Here is a 15,974-nt window from a genome sequence, read left to right on the forward strand (position 1 = left end):
CTTTTGTAAGAGTTTACGATATATGGCAAATAAGACATCTGACTGACGCTAGAGGTCAACGAACTTTGCGTAAGTAGGCCACTCGAAGTCAATGCCGCGTCATAGGCGGGGCATTGACCCGAGTGTTGCACGCTATACATTGCGGGTTTGAAAAACACTATATCACTGAAACTACAAAATGAGCCAAATGGTTATTGGTATTGGACTGTGTTTAGGTAGTATAACAATAACGCTAAGTTTTTGCTAGCGTTCTGATTACATCCTGTACATGGAAGTCGCCGTGTGTATACGCGCGCAGTCGCCGCAACTTCGTGCGCATAGACACGGCGACTTTCATATAAATTATAGATTCTAACGGTCGCCGTCGACTGAGTTGCCAGGCGACTAGTCGACCGTGCGTAGTGGGTCTAAGACCCTAAAGGGATCGAGATTGTAGGAGAGGTCAAATGTGATCAAATGATCTCTAATACCTTAAGGCTAAAATATCAGGGGTCATTTGAAAGCATTTGGTCTCCCCTACAATTCCTTAAAGGGATCGTGACGTTTTACTAGTGATTTATTATGTAGGTATCTCACCGTTTGAACATATCCAACATGCGCTGTGTGACTAAAAATCCACCAAACACGTTAATAAATGAGATGAGTGCTGCAGTACTGGCTAACCACTGAAAAATAACAACTCAAATTAGTTATTGTACTTTCAAACAAACCTTTACGGATTTTTTAAATTTGTTGACTAGCGCTTGGCTTCAATCAGACTTGCTGGCAAGTGATGATGTAGCCTAGATGGAGAGCGCTTGTATAGAACATTAAATGTTTCACCATTATACCTTAATAGCTGATGCCCGCGACTTCGTACGCGTGGATTTAGGTTTTTAAAAATCCCGTGGAAAATCTTTGATTTTCTGAGATAAAAAGTAGCCTTATATGTCACTCTCCAGGTCTTAAACTATACCCATGCAAAAATTCACGTCGATCCGTTGCTCCGTTGCGACGTAATTGAAGGACAAACCAACAAACAAACACACTTTCGCATTTATAATATGGGTAGTGATGCGTAATGATTCGACTAGTAGTTATTCCATTTTACTATAATATCTATCTACAGAGTAGATTAATAGTTTATCAAATAGTTGAATGTTATAACTAACACATGGAGCAAATATGGCCAGTCCTTTTTCAAATTTTACGCACTATGGTTTGTCGCAGTGAAAAGAGCTATCAAAGAAAAAACTCACTCAGCGACGCAAGCTCTCATAGCGGTCAACAAGTCAAATAATCAAGTAATAATTTAAATTAGCATGGGTATAATATCTAAAAGCACTAACTTTACCTGTACAGGGGTCTCCGGTACGTAACCGCCGCCCATCAGTAGCAGTCCCCCCACAGCAGTGATGCCGGATACTGCGTTCGTTACTGACATCAGGGGCGAGTGTAAAGCCGGCACCACGCCCCATACTGTGTGATAGCCTACCACACCTGTTAGAAAGGGTTCATGATTTTGAGCTTATTTACATATTATTTTTTTTAAAAAAATCTTTTATTATTTCCATGTACACATCAGTAAACAATAGATCAATAGATTGTGGCAAAACTAATAGACCCTTCTCATTCTGAGATACATACTCGGTTGTGACTTACCCCATAGATAATACGGCTAGAATCTAACCATAGATGAGAGAACTTACCCGATAATGCGAGTGTCGTCGTCATAGTTGTAAATGCAGGATTGGGAGACACAATCCCGAGTCCTATTAAACTTGCTAAACCTGTAAAAAAAATATGGCATTAATTACATAATTCATAGAAAAGGTTACACTTTCTATAAACCATGTTACCATGTTGTTTAAATCATTCAATGCATGTGTATTGTAGCTAATTCTACACACACAATCTCTAAAGGCATTTTACAGGTGCTTTCTAGTGTTATCCCTTTTTGCACGGTACATTACGAACGGGATAACAATATTATTAGCCCTGTCATTTTAATTTTTTTAAAGATTGAGTATAACAGAATTAAATAAATTGGATTAAAATGGTTTGAGCCTATGTAGTGGCACACCGCACATGCATTTGCTCATGTGAATTTTTTTTGCGCTTGGCTGGAATCACTCCAAATAGTTGTGATGCTGCCTAAGGTTGAGCGCGCCTGCCTAGAAGGTGGCAAGGTGCCTATTTGACATGTTATGGAATATGGAATCCTACCCGTAGAATAGAGAAAGGTGTCCTTCAAAGTTTCGTTGAAAGGGTTAGGTGGTTCGACTTTAGCAGCAGCGGTGGCTTTGACGGGCGTCTCTGCTGGCGGCATGCTGGGCGCGGGCGGCGGCGGCCACAACAGTTCGCCAGCTTTCAGCACTATGGCGCCGCGGGTCACCTCGTCCTCGAGGTTGATGTAAAAGTGGTCATTGTTACCTGAAAAAGTGTCATCAGCATCATGATCAACCCATCACCGGCTCACTACAGAGCGCGGGTCTCCTCTCAGAGTGCGAAAAGTTTTTGGCCATAGTCTACCACGCTGGCCATGTGCGGATTGGTAGACTTCACACACCTTTGAGAACATTATGGAGAACTCTCAGGCATGCAGGTTTCCTCACGATGTTTTCCTTCACCGTTAAAGCAAATGATATTTAATTAATTAAAACGCACATAACTGCGAAAAGTTAGAGGTGCGTGCCCGGGATCGAACTCCCAACCTCCGATTAGAAGGCGGACGTGCTAACCACTAGGCTATCACAGCTTAAAAAAGTACACTTAAATAGAATTAAGAAACAAAAATTGGCCGACTCAAACCATTACTATGAAAATAGACATAAGATATAAATATTATGTATACAACTCCTAAAATATTTTGTTTTTGAAAATCATTGCAACAGTTATCGTAACGATATAACCTAAATACTTAAATTGATTGATTACCGAGTATCAGTAATCAGTATATACGCTAAAATAATATGCTGATAGTTACGAGAATGATAACTTCGAAATTTGTAGGCACCTATCAATCAGGATTTGAGTAGGATAAACGGATTATACGTAGTGTATAGTCCGTCACACTCACACACTTGCTCATAGCCCAGAGACAAAATCATCCCAACTACACACTCGCTTGTCGTTGCTCGCCAACTCGTTTCTAGTTTTTAGATCAACTCGTTTGTGGCTAATCGTCGGCTAAGGGACCTTTCAAAAAGGAGGAGGTTCCTAATTCAGCGCGTATTTTTAAACAGTTTTTTTACTCACCTAAACTAAATAGAAAGGCGGATATATTATTAGCGTACAGGGTGGATGCGTGTGCGGGCATCCTGCTGGGCATGTCTGTTAGGCCGATGTGGGTGACGTCATACACCTTGGTGATCTTTCCCTTTGTAGTCGTTTGTACATTGCCCCCCATTTCGGCCGCCAGGTCCACTATTACGCTGCCGGGTGCCATGTCCCGCACGGCATCCTAGAAATTAACAAGTATGTCATTAACAAAATTGGCAGTCAGTGGGGAATGTCAACCGAAACGAAAACTTAAAACTATGAAATGATACTGTTTTTTTTAACATATTTTCAAATTATTTTTTTTTAAATATTTGTACCAAAAGTTAAGATTTCATAATTTGTAGTTGTTCATACTCGTAAGAAACGTTTTTGCTCAACGTTTCTGATACGGACCGCTAAGGGTGGTTAAGGTGTGGAATGGCCTTTCAGCGTCTGTGTTTTCTGCCACATATAATTTAAATACCTTCAAGGCAAGAGTAAATAGGTATCTTCTAGGCAAGCACGCTTTAACCTAAACCTCAGAAAATAGTAAATTAAAACATAAGTCTAGTTTTTACACCTATTGGCACTCCGACCACTATGAACTAAGCATTTCGGTGAAGCGTCATTGACGTCCGTCTTCGTCGTAACACTCTTGGCAGAGAAGCCGGGGTACAAAATAAATAAAATAAAATAAAAATCTTTTTTATTCAAATAAACTTTTACAAGTACTTTCGAATAGTCGGATGCATCTACCACTGGTTCGGAATGCCTTTCCGAACCAGTGGGTCATCACGAAGTGACGTTTTTGGGGGCAGTTGTTATACGCCTCACGAGCATTCGCCACTTCTCCTTGCTGGCCGATAGTCTGGTACTTTCGTGCATATGGACCCGTCCGTGGGTTTGGGTTGAAGTTCTTACTCATCCCAAAATCGTCCAACGCACCTAAAGAAGTGTTCACTTCAAAAATGGTTGCTGATACACAGGACCTTCTTTAAGTTGGTTAGCTCTTACAACAAACTAATACCTAATAGGTAAGTTGGTACACACTTACCTCTAAAACAAGCACAGGAGCGGGTTTTCCAGGAATAAGAGCTGTACTTATAACTACGTCAGACGTCCTAGCTTCCTTGCCTAGCAATGTTCGCTCAGCATTGAGGAACTCTTCACTCATCTCCTTGGCATAACCACCTGTGCCTGCTCCTTCTTCCTGAGTATGCAACAATAAAATATTGGAGATCCACATTCTAGTTAATCTAAATACTACTACAAAATAAATCATATCATTGGGGTCGACATTGGTTTAAACGAATGTCTAAAACATATTGTTTAAAACATGTATTTAATACTATTTTAAACATTTTTTATTATTATTACTAAACCGTTTTTTCCAACGATGCATCTCATACATATAAAGGGCACTTCGTATGTTCTAAAACTAATGCTACCCTATTACCACAGAGTTCACTACAGAAAAGGTTTATTAGAACTTCTTCAAAAGCACTGATATATAAACTTGTATATAAACGTTTTGAGATTTGGCAAGTAGCAAAAGTGAGCTTTCTAAAATAAGCTTTACATTCCGAATCGACAACGGCCATTAGTGGTTTTAAGTAAATGTTGAACATGTATCTATACTGCTTTTTATGGGGTAGGTAAGGGATGTTGCCCATATCAAAAATAAATTATTTCTCAGTAATTATTATATAGTAAAGTAGTTCCAAAATACGTAAATTCCACGTCCTTTGTTAGTTTTTATGTGTTAACCATTTTAAATTATCGATTAAACTAAACAAAACACGTCAAATGATTGTGACGTCACATACCAGTATTTCATAGAAGCTCGCATACTAAGCGCGCTTTTTGACGTTTGATAAAAAGTGACTAGTTGTCAAATACCTCTAGGTCGATTTCGTAAAACCTGCAAGCTAATAGTGAGCGAGCGTCAACCAATCAGAGGTGATTGCGATCGTGATTCGTGACATTGTAGCTGTCATGTTCCCGCAATCGAGGTGCGGATTACAGTACGCGGCAGAAAGTAATGTACATCGACCTTTAGAAGGAGATAGCAGATTAGTAGAGCATTGTCTCTGTCGTTGAGACCGACAAAACGTCATGTAGGTATGAGTGCCAGAGACAACACTCTATAAAGCCGAAATGTCATTCTAATATTACCTACTTTCTGCCCGCGAACTGTACAGTGATCGCAAAACAGTCCAATCTGAAGTTACTACATGGCGGTGCGCAGGTAATATAAATACACAAGCCGGGCCGAGATCTGTCTTTGTACAATACGCAGTCATACGCCTCGTGTTCAGATCAGCCTTGTTTTGCGCGCAATATACCTACTAAGTGATAATTAGAGTGATAATTAGTGATAGTAAGAGAGCCTCAATAGCTCAACCGGTATAGGAGTGGACTGAAAACCGAAAGGTCGACGGCTCAAATCCCGCCCGTTACACTATTGTCGTACCTACTCCTAGCACAAGCCTGACGCTTAATTGGAGAGGAAAGGGGAATATTAGTCATATAATATGCCTAAATTTCTTTACTAAAAAAAAAAAAAAATTCATTCTAGACCAGAAGAAAATATTCTCATATTCGTATTCGTGTGACAGTCTTTATTGCTTGACGCACGTTTCGATAAAATTGTTAGGTATTTTGGCCAAGGTTAAAAAGATAAACTTTTCTCAGATATACAAATCTGACAGACAGATACTTAAGTTTTGTGAAATACTTATGTAATATTTTTATTTGTATAACAATTCACTTGAAACAAGAAGATAAGTCTTATCTGGTTAGCATTTTAGAGTTCCGTACCAAAATGTCATAAAATTAAGTCTTAGGCCCGGTATCCACCTAAGCGGAGCGGAGAGGAGATGTGTACAGTAAACCAATCGGATTTTTAAAAAATGACGTGATAATTTTTTCACGTCATCTATTTTGAATCTGATTGGTCGATTGAACGCATCTCCTCTCCTCTCCGCTTAGGTTGATACCGGGCCTTAGGGTGTGTCAACTGGCGAAGATGTGTTTAGCAAAATCTATTAGATTATTGAGGACTATAGCTTTGGTCGGCTTCTTTGTCAAAGTTATATAGTGGTACTGCGGCTAATTCCATTGTGAAAAATCTCAAAACTAAACTAAAATGAATCTATTGTTATCTCTTTCATAATGTCGCTCGCGGAAAAGGATGGCACTAGATTTAGGCCTGTCAATTTTAGTTAGTTTAGAGATTGATATTGAGATAATTTACCTAACTGTTGTATCTAAAAAAATACTTTTTTTAGATTGATACTTTACTAGACTACTACTACCACTACTAGATACCATAGTTAAATTATTGTACTAACTACCTACCAATGTACAAGTATGGAATTTATTTAGCTCATTACCACGTATTTGTACAAATATTTGCCAACTAGATTATATTATGCAAATTGTTTAACTCACACATATGACTAGAGTTACAAAATAGACCTTGAGATATAAAGTAATGAATTGATACAAATGCATCCACACATTATAGTAATGTGTTGATATGAATGTATCAACACATTATTTTATATGAGCAGTATTTGCTTAAGTAATTGTTGAAAGTCTCATTCAAATATTATTTGTAAAAAATTGAAAAATAATTTGATAAATGTCAAATAGAAATTAAACGAAGCTTGGTAGTGTATAGTAAGTAGAAGATAAAATCACTAACATTTATTGATAATAAAATATAACTAATTAATTATTATTATTATTAATGTTTATCAATAAGGCCGGTGGGTAGGATTTACTTGGTTGATACTAACGATAGCAATTGTTTTATCAACTACCATATTTATGCTAAGCAATGTGATTGATTGTAGGTGTGATGATAAAATTGTGGTATTTTATGTTACGTAACTATATTGTATTGTAGATAATGCTAATAAATATTCATCATCTTCTATCCCCAAAAATCGGTCAAGAGCCAGCCGAACTTGCACACGAAGGGTTCCGTGTCATCGTACAAGAAATAACACTTTTTAATTTTTTTTCGTGATGTAACCACACCTTCACGGTTTTGCAGATTTTTCCTACTTGTGTTATAAGGCATTGCTACCTGCCAAATTTCATGACTCTAGGTCAACGGGAAGTGATCTTATAAGTTTCTTTTTTTCTCTGGAGATACGGAACCCTAAAATTACAACTAAATGTGGCGTAGACTAACCTTGATGTCCATAGTGATGAACTGCGCTCCCAGACTCTCGATTTGCTCGCGTACAGCTGGACGCGTGTCAAAAGCTCGCACTGCGGCGCCCATGCAGCGAGCCTGCGCGGCCGCCGCCAGCCCGGCCACTCCGCCGCCTATCACCAGCACCCGGCATGGAGGCACGCGGCCCGCTGCCGTCATCTGACCTACACAAATAAATCCATACTATATTATAAATGCGAAAGTGTTACTGGTCTGCTAGCCTTTCATGGTCCATTTATTTAACAGATTAAGATGTGGTAGGTACAGAGATAGCTTGCATTCCGGGGAGGGACAAAGGGTACTTTATGTTCGGAAAAATAAGAGTTCCCCAGCAGGGAAAGTGGGCGCATGACATCAGCTGCCACGAAAGAAGTCACTTCGTGATGACCACAACCACTCTGCCACGAGTATTACGACGATGAAGAATTTAATGGCATAATTATTATGTACAGTACGCGGCAGAAAATAATTTATAACGGTTCGACCTTTAGAATGAGATTTCTTCTTTGTAGAATGTTGTCTCTGTCTCTCATACCTATGTGATAGTTTTGTCGGTCTCAACGACAAAGACAACGCTCTGCAAAACCGCTATCTTTTTCTAAAGGTCGATGCAGATTATTTTCTGCCGCATACTGTTGATGCTTATATTTATGAATATTCATACCAGAAAAAAAGCGTGGAAAATGTGCAGCTGCCTCGATGACCGCTCGGTATCCAGCCACATTTGCCATTGAACTCAGAGCGTCGAATACTTGCGCTCGACTTATACGTGGTATACAGTCCATTGCTTGAAAATAATGCAGTATATATACACAGTCAGAAAATTGGGAAAACAAATCAGGGTCAAGTTAGGTATATAAAGGTTTCGCTAAAAGGTAAAAGCTGATATTTACAAAGCTAAATATGAGATTTATTACTACCTAAAATATTATATTAATTTCTATTTTCACGAATTCAAGCAATCGAGAAATAAGGGTAGTTACAATTTCTCGATTAAAACTCACCAAATGCGTTTATTTTTTTAGCTGCCAATTTTTGTATAAGATTTTGATTTTGAGCCGGATAAAAGAATGATATAAGCGTAGATTCCTCAGCAACATTTTGAACTTCACTCTCAGCTAACGGTCGCACTTTTAAAATTATATCTAAAACAAAAAGAATATGAAAATTAACAGCCCGTCTTAATTTCCCAGTAGTATCATATCAGATAAAGAATATTAGTGTTTACTTGATTGATAGGTATCCTTTAACGTAGTAATTCTAGCGCCAGCTTCTTCATAAGTCTTGTTTGGAAAATTTGCTAGCACTCCGGCGTTTTCTTCGATATTAACGCTAAATCCCTTTTTTACTAATTTACTAACTACTGCCGGTACAACTGCTACCCTAGAAACATAAATAAACCAATTTAATACCTAAATAATCAATGACGTATGTACATTTTGTAGAGATAGTAATAATGTCTGCCAATTTTTATTATGGAACAGAACGTATGCTGCTATCTTAAATGCAATAGAATGCTTGATTGACTACAATAACTACACAATCAGTTTAGATAATAACAGAAGCTCTTCCTGCGTCAATGTAACTAAGTATAGAAATTTTAAACAAAGGTTTTTGGATATCGTTTTTGATGGGTGGGTAGGTATTTTAACTTTTATATCACTACCCAATGCTAATATAAATGCGAAAGTGCGTTTGTTTGTTGGTTTATTGGTTTGTCCTTCAATCACGTCGCAACGGAGCGACGGATCGACGTGATTTTTTGCATGGGTATAGTTAAAGAACTGGAGAGTGACATAGGCTACTTTTAATCCCGGAAAATCAAGGAGTTCTCACGGGAAATTTAAAAACCTAAATCCACGCGAACGAAGTCGCGGGTATTAGCTAGTGTTGCATATAAATATAATTTTAATGTGACGAACCTCCGTTCATCCTGCCATATTTCCTTCGGTACTCCGACACTAAGTTTAGTGTATGGGACTCCTTGAACGGGTGGTGGTGTTGAGGATGAGCTGAACAGTCTTCGTTGCCATGCCCTGGGTAGCGGTTTGCCAATGCGGAGAACTCTCACGCAGCCACACATTTTGATTATAGCTCACTGTTTATCTAAAGAGATACACTTATAGGTAAATTCATTAGTCATTACGTATAATATAACGGTCAGTGAAGTCAATGGACTCTTAATTCAGAGTCTGCGTTCACTGTCGTTTAGACGCATAACAACGTCAATAACGCAAAATGCCAAAATTAAAGTTGTGTCCTTTTGCAATGATGAATGACTACTTTTGCATGACTTTTGCAAACAAAATACGTACCTAGATACCAAACATAACGCCAAAAACGCAAAATGCTAAAATTGAAATGTTTGGAAATACCGAATGCAAAACTTCGTAGTAGTAGTTAGTTGTTACTTGTAGTTGATCTTAAATATTTTTCTTAAATTTTAGGGGTCTCTTAAATTTGAAGGGCCTCTTAAAAAACCGGCCAAATGGGAGTCAGACTCGCGCACAGAGGGTTCCGTAGTAATACAGTCGTATTTTTTCGACAAATCAAAAACTATTATGCATAAAAATAAATAAAAATCTGTTTTAGAATGTACAGGTAAATCCCTTTCATATGATATCCCACTTGGTATGCCTAGTTACCTTACTTTAAAAAATTGAAAATACTAATTATTTGTTCATGATTCTAGGTCAACGGGTCATTTGAGGTACGAAACCCTAAAAAGAGACTCTTATTATGTTGTCTACTAAATCTTTAAATCACTAAAACAACAAAATGAATGAAATTATTGGTATTGGATTGTGTTTAGGTAGTATAACAAAATCTACACAGTTTGCTTTTTACCCGACTGCGGCGAAGCTCAACGGAGTATATTGACCTGTATGTATGTATGTCCGTTCCTATGTCCGCTTGTAACTACTGAAGGGCTCAACCGATTTTGACAAATGATACGTCATTAGATTCGTATTTTTTTTTACTATCATAGCATTTGGCATTTCGCGTGAGTATATTATGTTGGAATTCTGTGTTTTACGTTTTTTTGGACATTTTACGTTTTTGGCGTGTGCTTGTAAACGTTCTACGATGCATCGTACCGGAACGCTTACACACTTGGCCTGGAGACGATAGGGTGGTAACTAGCCCCAGTTGAAGCATCTTAAACCAAACCAGCAGGAGCAATTTAGAAATTATAGATCCACAAATCACCCCTGCCGGTAATCAAACACAGGACCTGCCGCTTATAAAACCATACGGCTCACTACTGCGCCAGGGAGTTCGTCGGTTACATAATATTCCGCGATTTAACTCAGCACGATACTGAATAACTCTGTTGGTTATTGGTGTATTGTGCGGGAACGCCCCAAGATAAGGTCGCATGACAAAGTAATAAAAAGAAGTTTCGAGTATTTCGACTGTTGAATGCCGGTAAGTAGGGTAATATGAACCCACCGAATTTGATACACGAAATATTTCTTTGCATCATGTAACGTTTCAGACATATACAAAAATTTTTTTTCGTGGTTTACGGTTTCCACGATTTATTCGCCGAGTGAATAAGGCCGGCCCGCATATGATCAAAAATTGCCATTTGCCTGTCAGAAAGCTGTCTATCGCCATACATACGATGATCGAAGACATACGCTTCTAATGTTCACAGAGTGACTAGTTTGCTGTTTGTGAATATCAGAACCATACATCCAACCCGGCAAAATAGGCTACTTGACTCATATCTAATTTCGTCCAATAAATGATTATTTATTATAGTATTTTGCTTAAGACAACGAAATATATCAATAACAATTATTAAAAACGCAGGATGGATATATAAATCCAATTTAAAAAAATACAGTTTTTATTTTTATTTGAAACGCAGAAAACGCTGTCAGCCATGATGTGACGTCATTAAATATGTAAACAAAGAAATGTCATCCCGATGTGACGCGGGGACTAACGTAGTATCCATATATATAAAATTTAGAGTCGTGACTAACTTATATATCAACGCACAGCCAAAACATCTAAACAGCTGATCCTAGATACATGAAATTTGGTGGGTGTGTTCTTTGTAGGTAAAGAGAAGGTATCCACTAGGAAAGGATTTTTTGAAATTCCACCTCTGAGTGGGTTAAATGGAGGTTTGAAATTTATGAAGTCCACGCGGGCGAAGTCACGAGCATAAGCTAGTTTTTATATATTTCTAAAAACTCATAGTAAACGTAAAAAATTATCGTTTTCTCTTTATAAATTGAATAAGTTATTAAGTAAGACTTACAACAAAGTGATCTTTGCAAAAATAAATTTGGGTTGAAGTCGTTAGTCATATAGGATCCCTTTAAGCAAGTCTTCGCGTGTTACGTATATTTATTTCACTGGGCACTCTAATCCACAACTTTCCTGTGGTCTTTATCGATGCGTTTTTTACATTCTCGGATGATACAATAACGATAATTACTATATTTTTCATGTAAACTAGTATAATAGAAGTCATGTTTATTAACTTTGGGAGGTTATGCTGTTGTTTACAAATGCATGACGTCAGAGCACAGATAATCTATCGGCCAAACATGGCCGACAGTGTTTTCACCTGTCTAAGAAAAATATATTTTTAAATTAAAGTTTTATGGTTTTTAGGGCGCAAAAAAATATAATGTTAATTTTTTTGATATAGTAGGACAAATATTAACCATTTAAGACCAACTTTAAAAAAGTGTCAAGTAGCCTATTCTGAGTCGGCATCCTGCGGGATTTCTGCGGGGTTTAAAAAAAGGTACGAACAGACTCGCAGAATGCCTTCTGGGCTTCGGCGCGTGTCAGGAGTTTTTCTATCACCTTCGGTAGATGAAGGTGGACACCAGGAGAACTTGTGGAAAAGGAGGACTTGTCCTTCATTTGGATATTATATGGCAAACCTAAGCATGTACCTATGCAGGGTCTAGAGACCACATGAGTAAAGAACTAGACTACAGAATGTATGAGCAAAGTTATATTCTTCTTGAGCATCAGAATTTTTCTGACAGACAATCTGATAAGCCTCAATAGCTCAACGGGCAGAGGAGTGGACTGAAAACCGAAAGGTCGACGGTTCAAACCCCGCCCGTTGCACTATTGTCGTACCTACTCCTAGCAAAAGCTTGAAGCTTAGTTGGAGAGGAAAGGGAAATATTAGTCATATAACATGGCTAATATTCTTTTAAAAAAAATATATGCAGCTAGCCTAAATTGTATTGGGGATGGACGTATTAGGTATACCAACAAGTTCTTATCAAAATGGATACATTCAAAAGTATCTTCTCAATTAGGCAAATTATTCTATCTATCATAGTACTCTATGTATCTTCTAAATATATAAAAGAAAAAGGTGACTGACTGACTGATCTATAAACGCACAGCTCAAACTACTGGATGGATCGGGCTGAAATTTGGCATGCAGATAGCTATTATGACGTAGGCATCCGCTAAGAAAGGATTTTTGAAAATTCAACCCCTAAGGGGGTAAAATGGGGGTTCGAAATTTGTGTAGTCCACGCGGACGAAGTCGCGAGCATAGGCTAGTTACACTATATTCTACATTCTGGTTTCTGGCCTAGCAGTGGGTCTAGTTCAAAATGTATGAGCTAGTGCGTGCCGGCGTGCGTTACTCGTCAGCATTTTATTCTACAGCTTTGATAATAATATATTAGCCACTAGGTATCTAAAATGGATCGTTCGGTCCAGACAGAACAAAATTCGATTAAGTTCGATACAATCCGTGGACGAAATCGAGAGCAGCGCAGGCATGGGCACGTCACGTACCGTAAAACTACACAAGTATGGTCCTGATTTGCCAATTTTTAAATTTGTTCTTTTTCCACTAGAGAATGGATTAACATATTTAATACCTATTGATGTTTTTAGATAAAGTAGAACATAGTAAGTTAACACCCCAAGTCAAAATATGTTACGTGTGTTATTTCAAGTATTAAAAAAAAATTAAATTTGGACCATTGTTGTATGGCATGTTGCCAACTATGGTTCAAATTATAAATCATACTCGGGACGCATATTGTGACACATCAGACTATAATTGGGTGGTTTGTTTGAATGCCTGAAGTTTAGTTTTTAAGAATAACACAAAATAATGGGATCAAATCAGGTTTTATTGATTAAATTACATGTTACAATAGAATATTTTGTGAAAAATCTTTTAATCTCAAATCAAATGTTTTAAAATTACTTATCAAATGTTTTATACACAGGAACATATTTGCCCAGGTTTTGCCAGGTAAGTTATTTTTGAATTGGTCTATTTTGTGACCATTTTTATCAAGGTACCTACATTTTCACAATGCATCTCAGATCGAACATCGTATTCGTTAAACTGTGGTAATAGGGAAGCCAAAGTTACACATTTCTATTGCATGCTGGATAAAACTGGCTGGCTGCTGGCTTCTGAAAACACACATTGAAGACCTGGCGGCTGCCTAACTTTGTTACCCCGATACGCTTTTAATTTCCAAATTATCGAGCTTCTCGGAATTTTATATTTTTCACCAGCTTGACGCTGGGTCAGCACTTTGTTGCTTATATATCAATCAAACAAAGTTCCATTTGGCGATCACTGTAGTACTTATATGTACGCCCTACAACTTTCCTTCTCATAAACTTGTCTCGTGACATCATTTCTGGAATAAAACATGTTGGTTTTTAATTATGGTCCAAAAAAAACGTTAGGACCAAAGTTGAAACCTAAGTACCAAATTATTTAAAAAATCTTTAAAAAAAATTAATAGGTGCAATTACAGAGAAAACTATATGTCAAATACATGTTAGCAACATTACCTTTCTTATGAATTCAACTCCGTGTCTTTTTCCTCACTTTAGCCAGTGTTTACGAATAAAAGTTTGCAGAGTACTTACACGTCTTAGAAACAGGTTTCTCTCGCAGTAGGACGAATAAATTAAATTCACAACGCCATCTCACCAAAAAGCACAAAACTAGTAGACTTATAGGTTAAATCAAGTAAAAACTACGAAGCAATGTACTAGATGTCACTACAAGTCAAAAACAATTCGATTTTGTTTAAAGAGGTAGCAGGACTATAGTTGTGGCCCTGGACTATAGTTGTGTAGTTTTACGGTAGTAGTTTTAAGTTTACGTTACGTGGGTGCTAGGCTGCTAGGTAGGTACGTCCACAAGATTCTCACGCTAAAATATGCTATTAAATTTTGAATTCAACGTTCCTGAGATTTTAAAATATTGTAGTAAGTATTATTTAATTCATAACTTTTCCTTTTGTTATCATAAAATCTAAAATCAACGTTAAAATTAAAATAATGTTAGCGAATTCTTACCTCTACGTTCCGTTTTTAAATCAATTTAACATATTTTGCAAAACTGTTTTTAACACAAACGTAGATCACAAATTGAATTTCGAACACTTAAATAATTATTGACGTGAGCAGAACGTGTTGATTACGACGAGCTATGACGACGAGCAACGAAACATCAGACAAACGAGGCAGGGCAGCCAAACTGTACAAAAAGCACAGAAAATTATTATTGCACCGAAGGACGAATGAACTATGAAGCCGGCCACCCGCGCCGGGTGTCGTGACGTTGCCTGCCGGCCGGTCTCGTTCGCTCTCACTCTGTCAAAGATTAAACCAAAAACAGACCTTACAAAAGCTATGAAACATCGCGTTTTTATATTCCATTCTTCGGTATGAATTAGAACTAGTTAGATGATGCCAGTGACTTCGTCCGCGTGGATTTAGGTTTAAAAATCCTGTGGAAACTCTTTGATTTTCCGGGATAATGAGTGTGTCTGTCGTTCCCCGGGATGTAAGCTAACTCCGAACCAAATTTCATCAAAATCGGTCAAACTGTTGAGCCAAAAGCTAGCAGACAGACAGTTAGACACAGATACACTTTCAAATTTATAATAATAGTATGGATGAATGGGAAAAGACTTGTCCTGACTGACTGATTTATCAGCACACCACCACAGGGGTTAGAAACTTGAAATTTTTACGAGAGGTAATTTTATTTTATGATGCCCACCACCCATAAATAAATAATTCTCAGAACCTCCCATAGTCAACCTCCCTCCGACCTACATACAATAGACTATAGAGGATGAAAGTTTGTGTGAAAGTTCGTCATATTTTCCAAGTCATATTCATGTAATTGATATTTTGGACTTTTAGTCAAAATTGCAAAAAACCTTAAAAAACTATTTCAGGATTTTTGACACTCTAGCAAAGCCGGGGTGAGTCAGCTAGTTATAAATTTAAAAACTATAGAGGCAGATGCAGGCAACTATTGACGGACATACAAAACTGCATATGGGAACGTACTAAAAATTAATATTAAGTATTATTAGTACAACAGAAGTCCAACCGCGGACCCAGAGGCGTCTCTAGCCCTTGTGGCGCCCATGTGCAACCAGTACCAGTACAAAATGGAATACTAACAGTTATATTTTCAAACGGAAATTCGGATGCAAATGGTGCAATTTTAAAT

The 15,974-nt window shown here is 37.7% G+C and overlaps 1 protein-coding gene across 1 annotated transcript in view; it reads right to left on the bottom strand.

Annotated features, from left to right (window-relative positions):
• Esyt2 (extended synaptotagmin-like protein 2) overlaps positions 1–15,043 on the bottom strand; it is a 54,734-nt gene extending 39,691 nt beyond the window's left edge. The window contains exons 1-12 of the mRNA XM_069498338.1: positions 14,804–15,043; positions 9,391–9,574; positions 8,697–8,851; positions 8,473–8,613; positions 8,133–8,255; positions 7,445–7,632; positions 4,295–4,450; positions 3,238–3,442; positions 2,206–2,412; positions 1,689–1,769; positions 1,334–1,479; positions 577–665 (exon numbers count right to left, since the gene is read on the bottom strand). Of these exons, the coding sequence (XP_069354439.1) occupies positions 577–665; positions 1,334–1,479; positions 1,689–1,769; positions 2,206–2,412; positions 3,238–3,442; positions 4,295–4,450; positions 7,445–7,632; positions 8,133–8,255; positions 8,473–8,613; positions 8,697–8,851; positions 9,391–9,551 (1,652 nt within the window). The 5' untranslated portion in view covers positions 9,552–9,574; positions 14,804–15,043. The remainder of the gene's footprint in view (positions 1–576; positions 666–1,333; positions 1,480–1,688; positions 1,770–2,205; positions 2,413–3,237; positions 3,443–4,294; positions 4,451–7,444; positions 7,633–8,132; positions 8,256–8,472; positions 8,614–8,696; positions 8,852–9,390; positions 9,575–14,803) is intronic.
• Between the last annotated feature and the right edge of the window lie 931 nt (positions 15,044–15,974).

This window comes from Maniola hyperantus, chromosome 4, assembly GCF_902806685.2.
Source record: "Maniola hyperantus chromosome 4, iAphHyp1.2, whole genome shotgun sequence".
NCBI classification, from domain to species: Eukaryota; Metazoa; Arthropoda; class Insecta; order Lepidoptera; family Nymphalidae; genus Maniola; species Maniola hyperantus.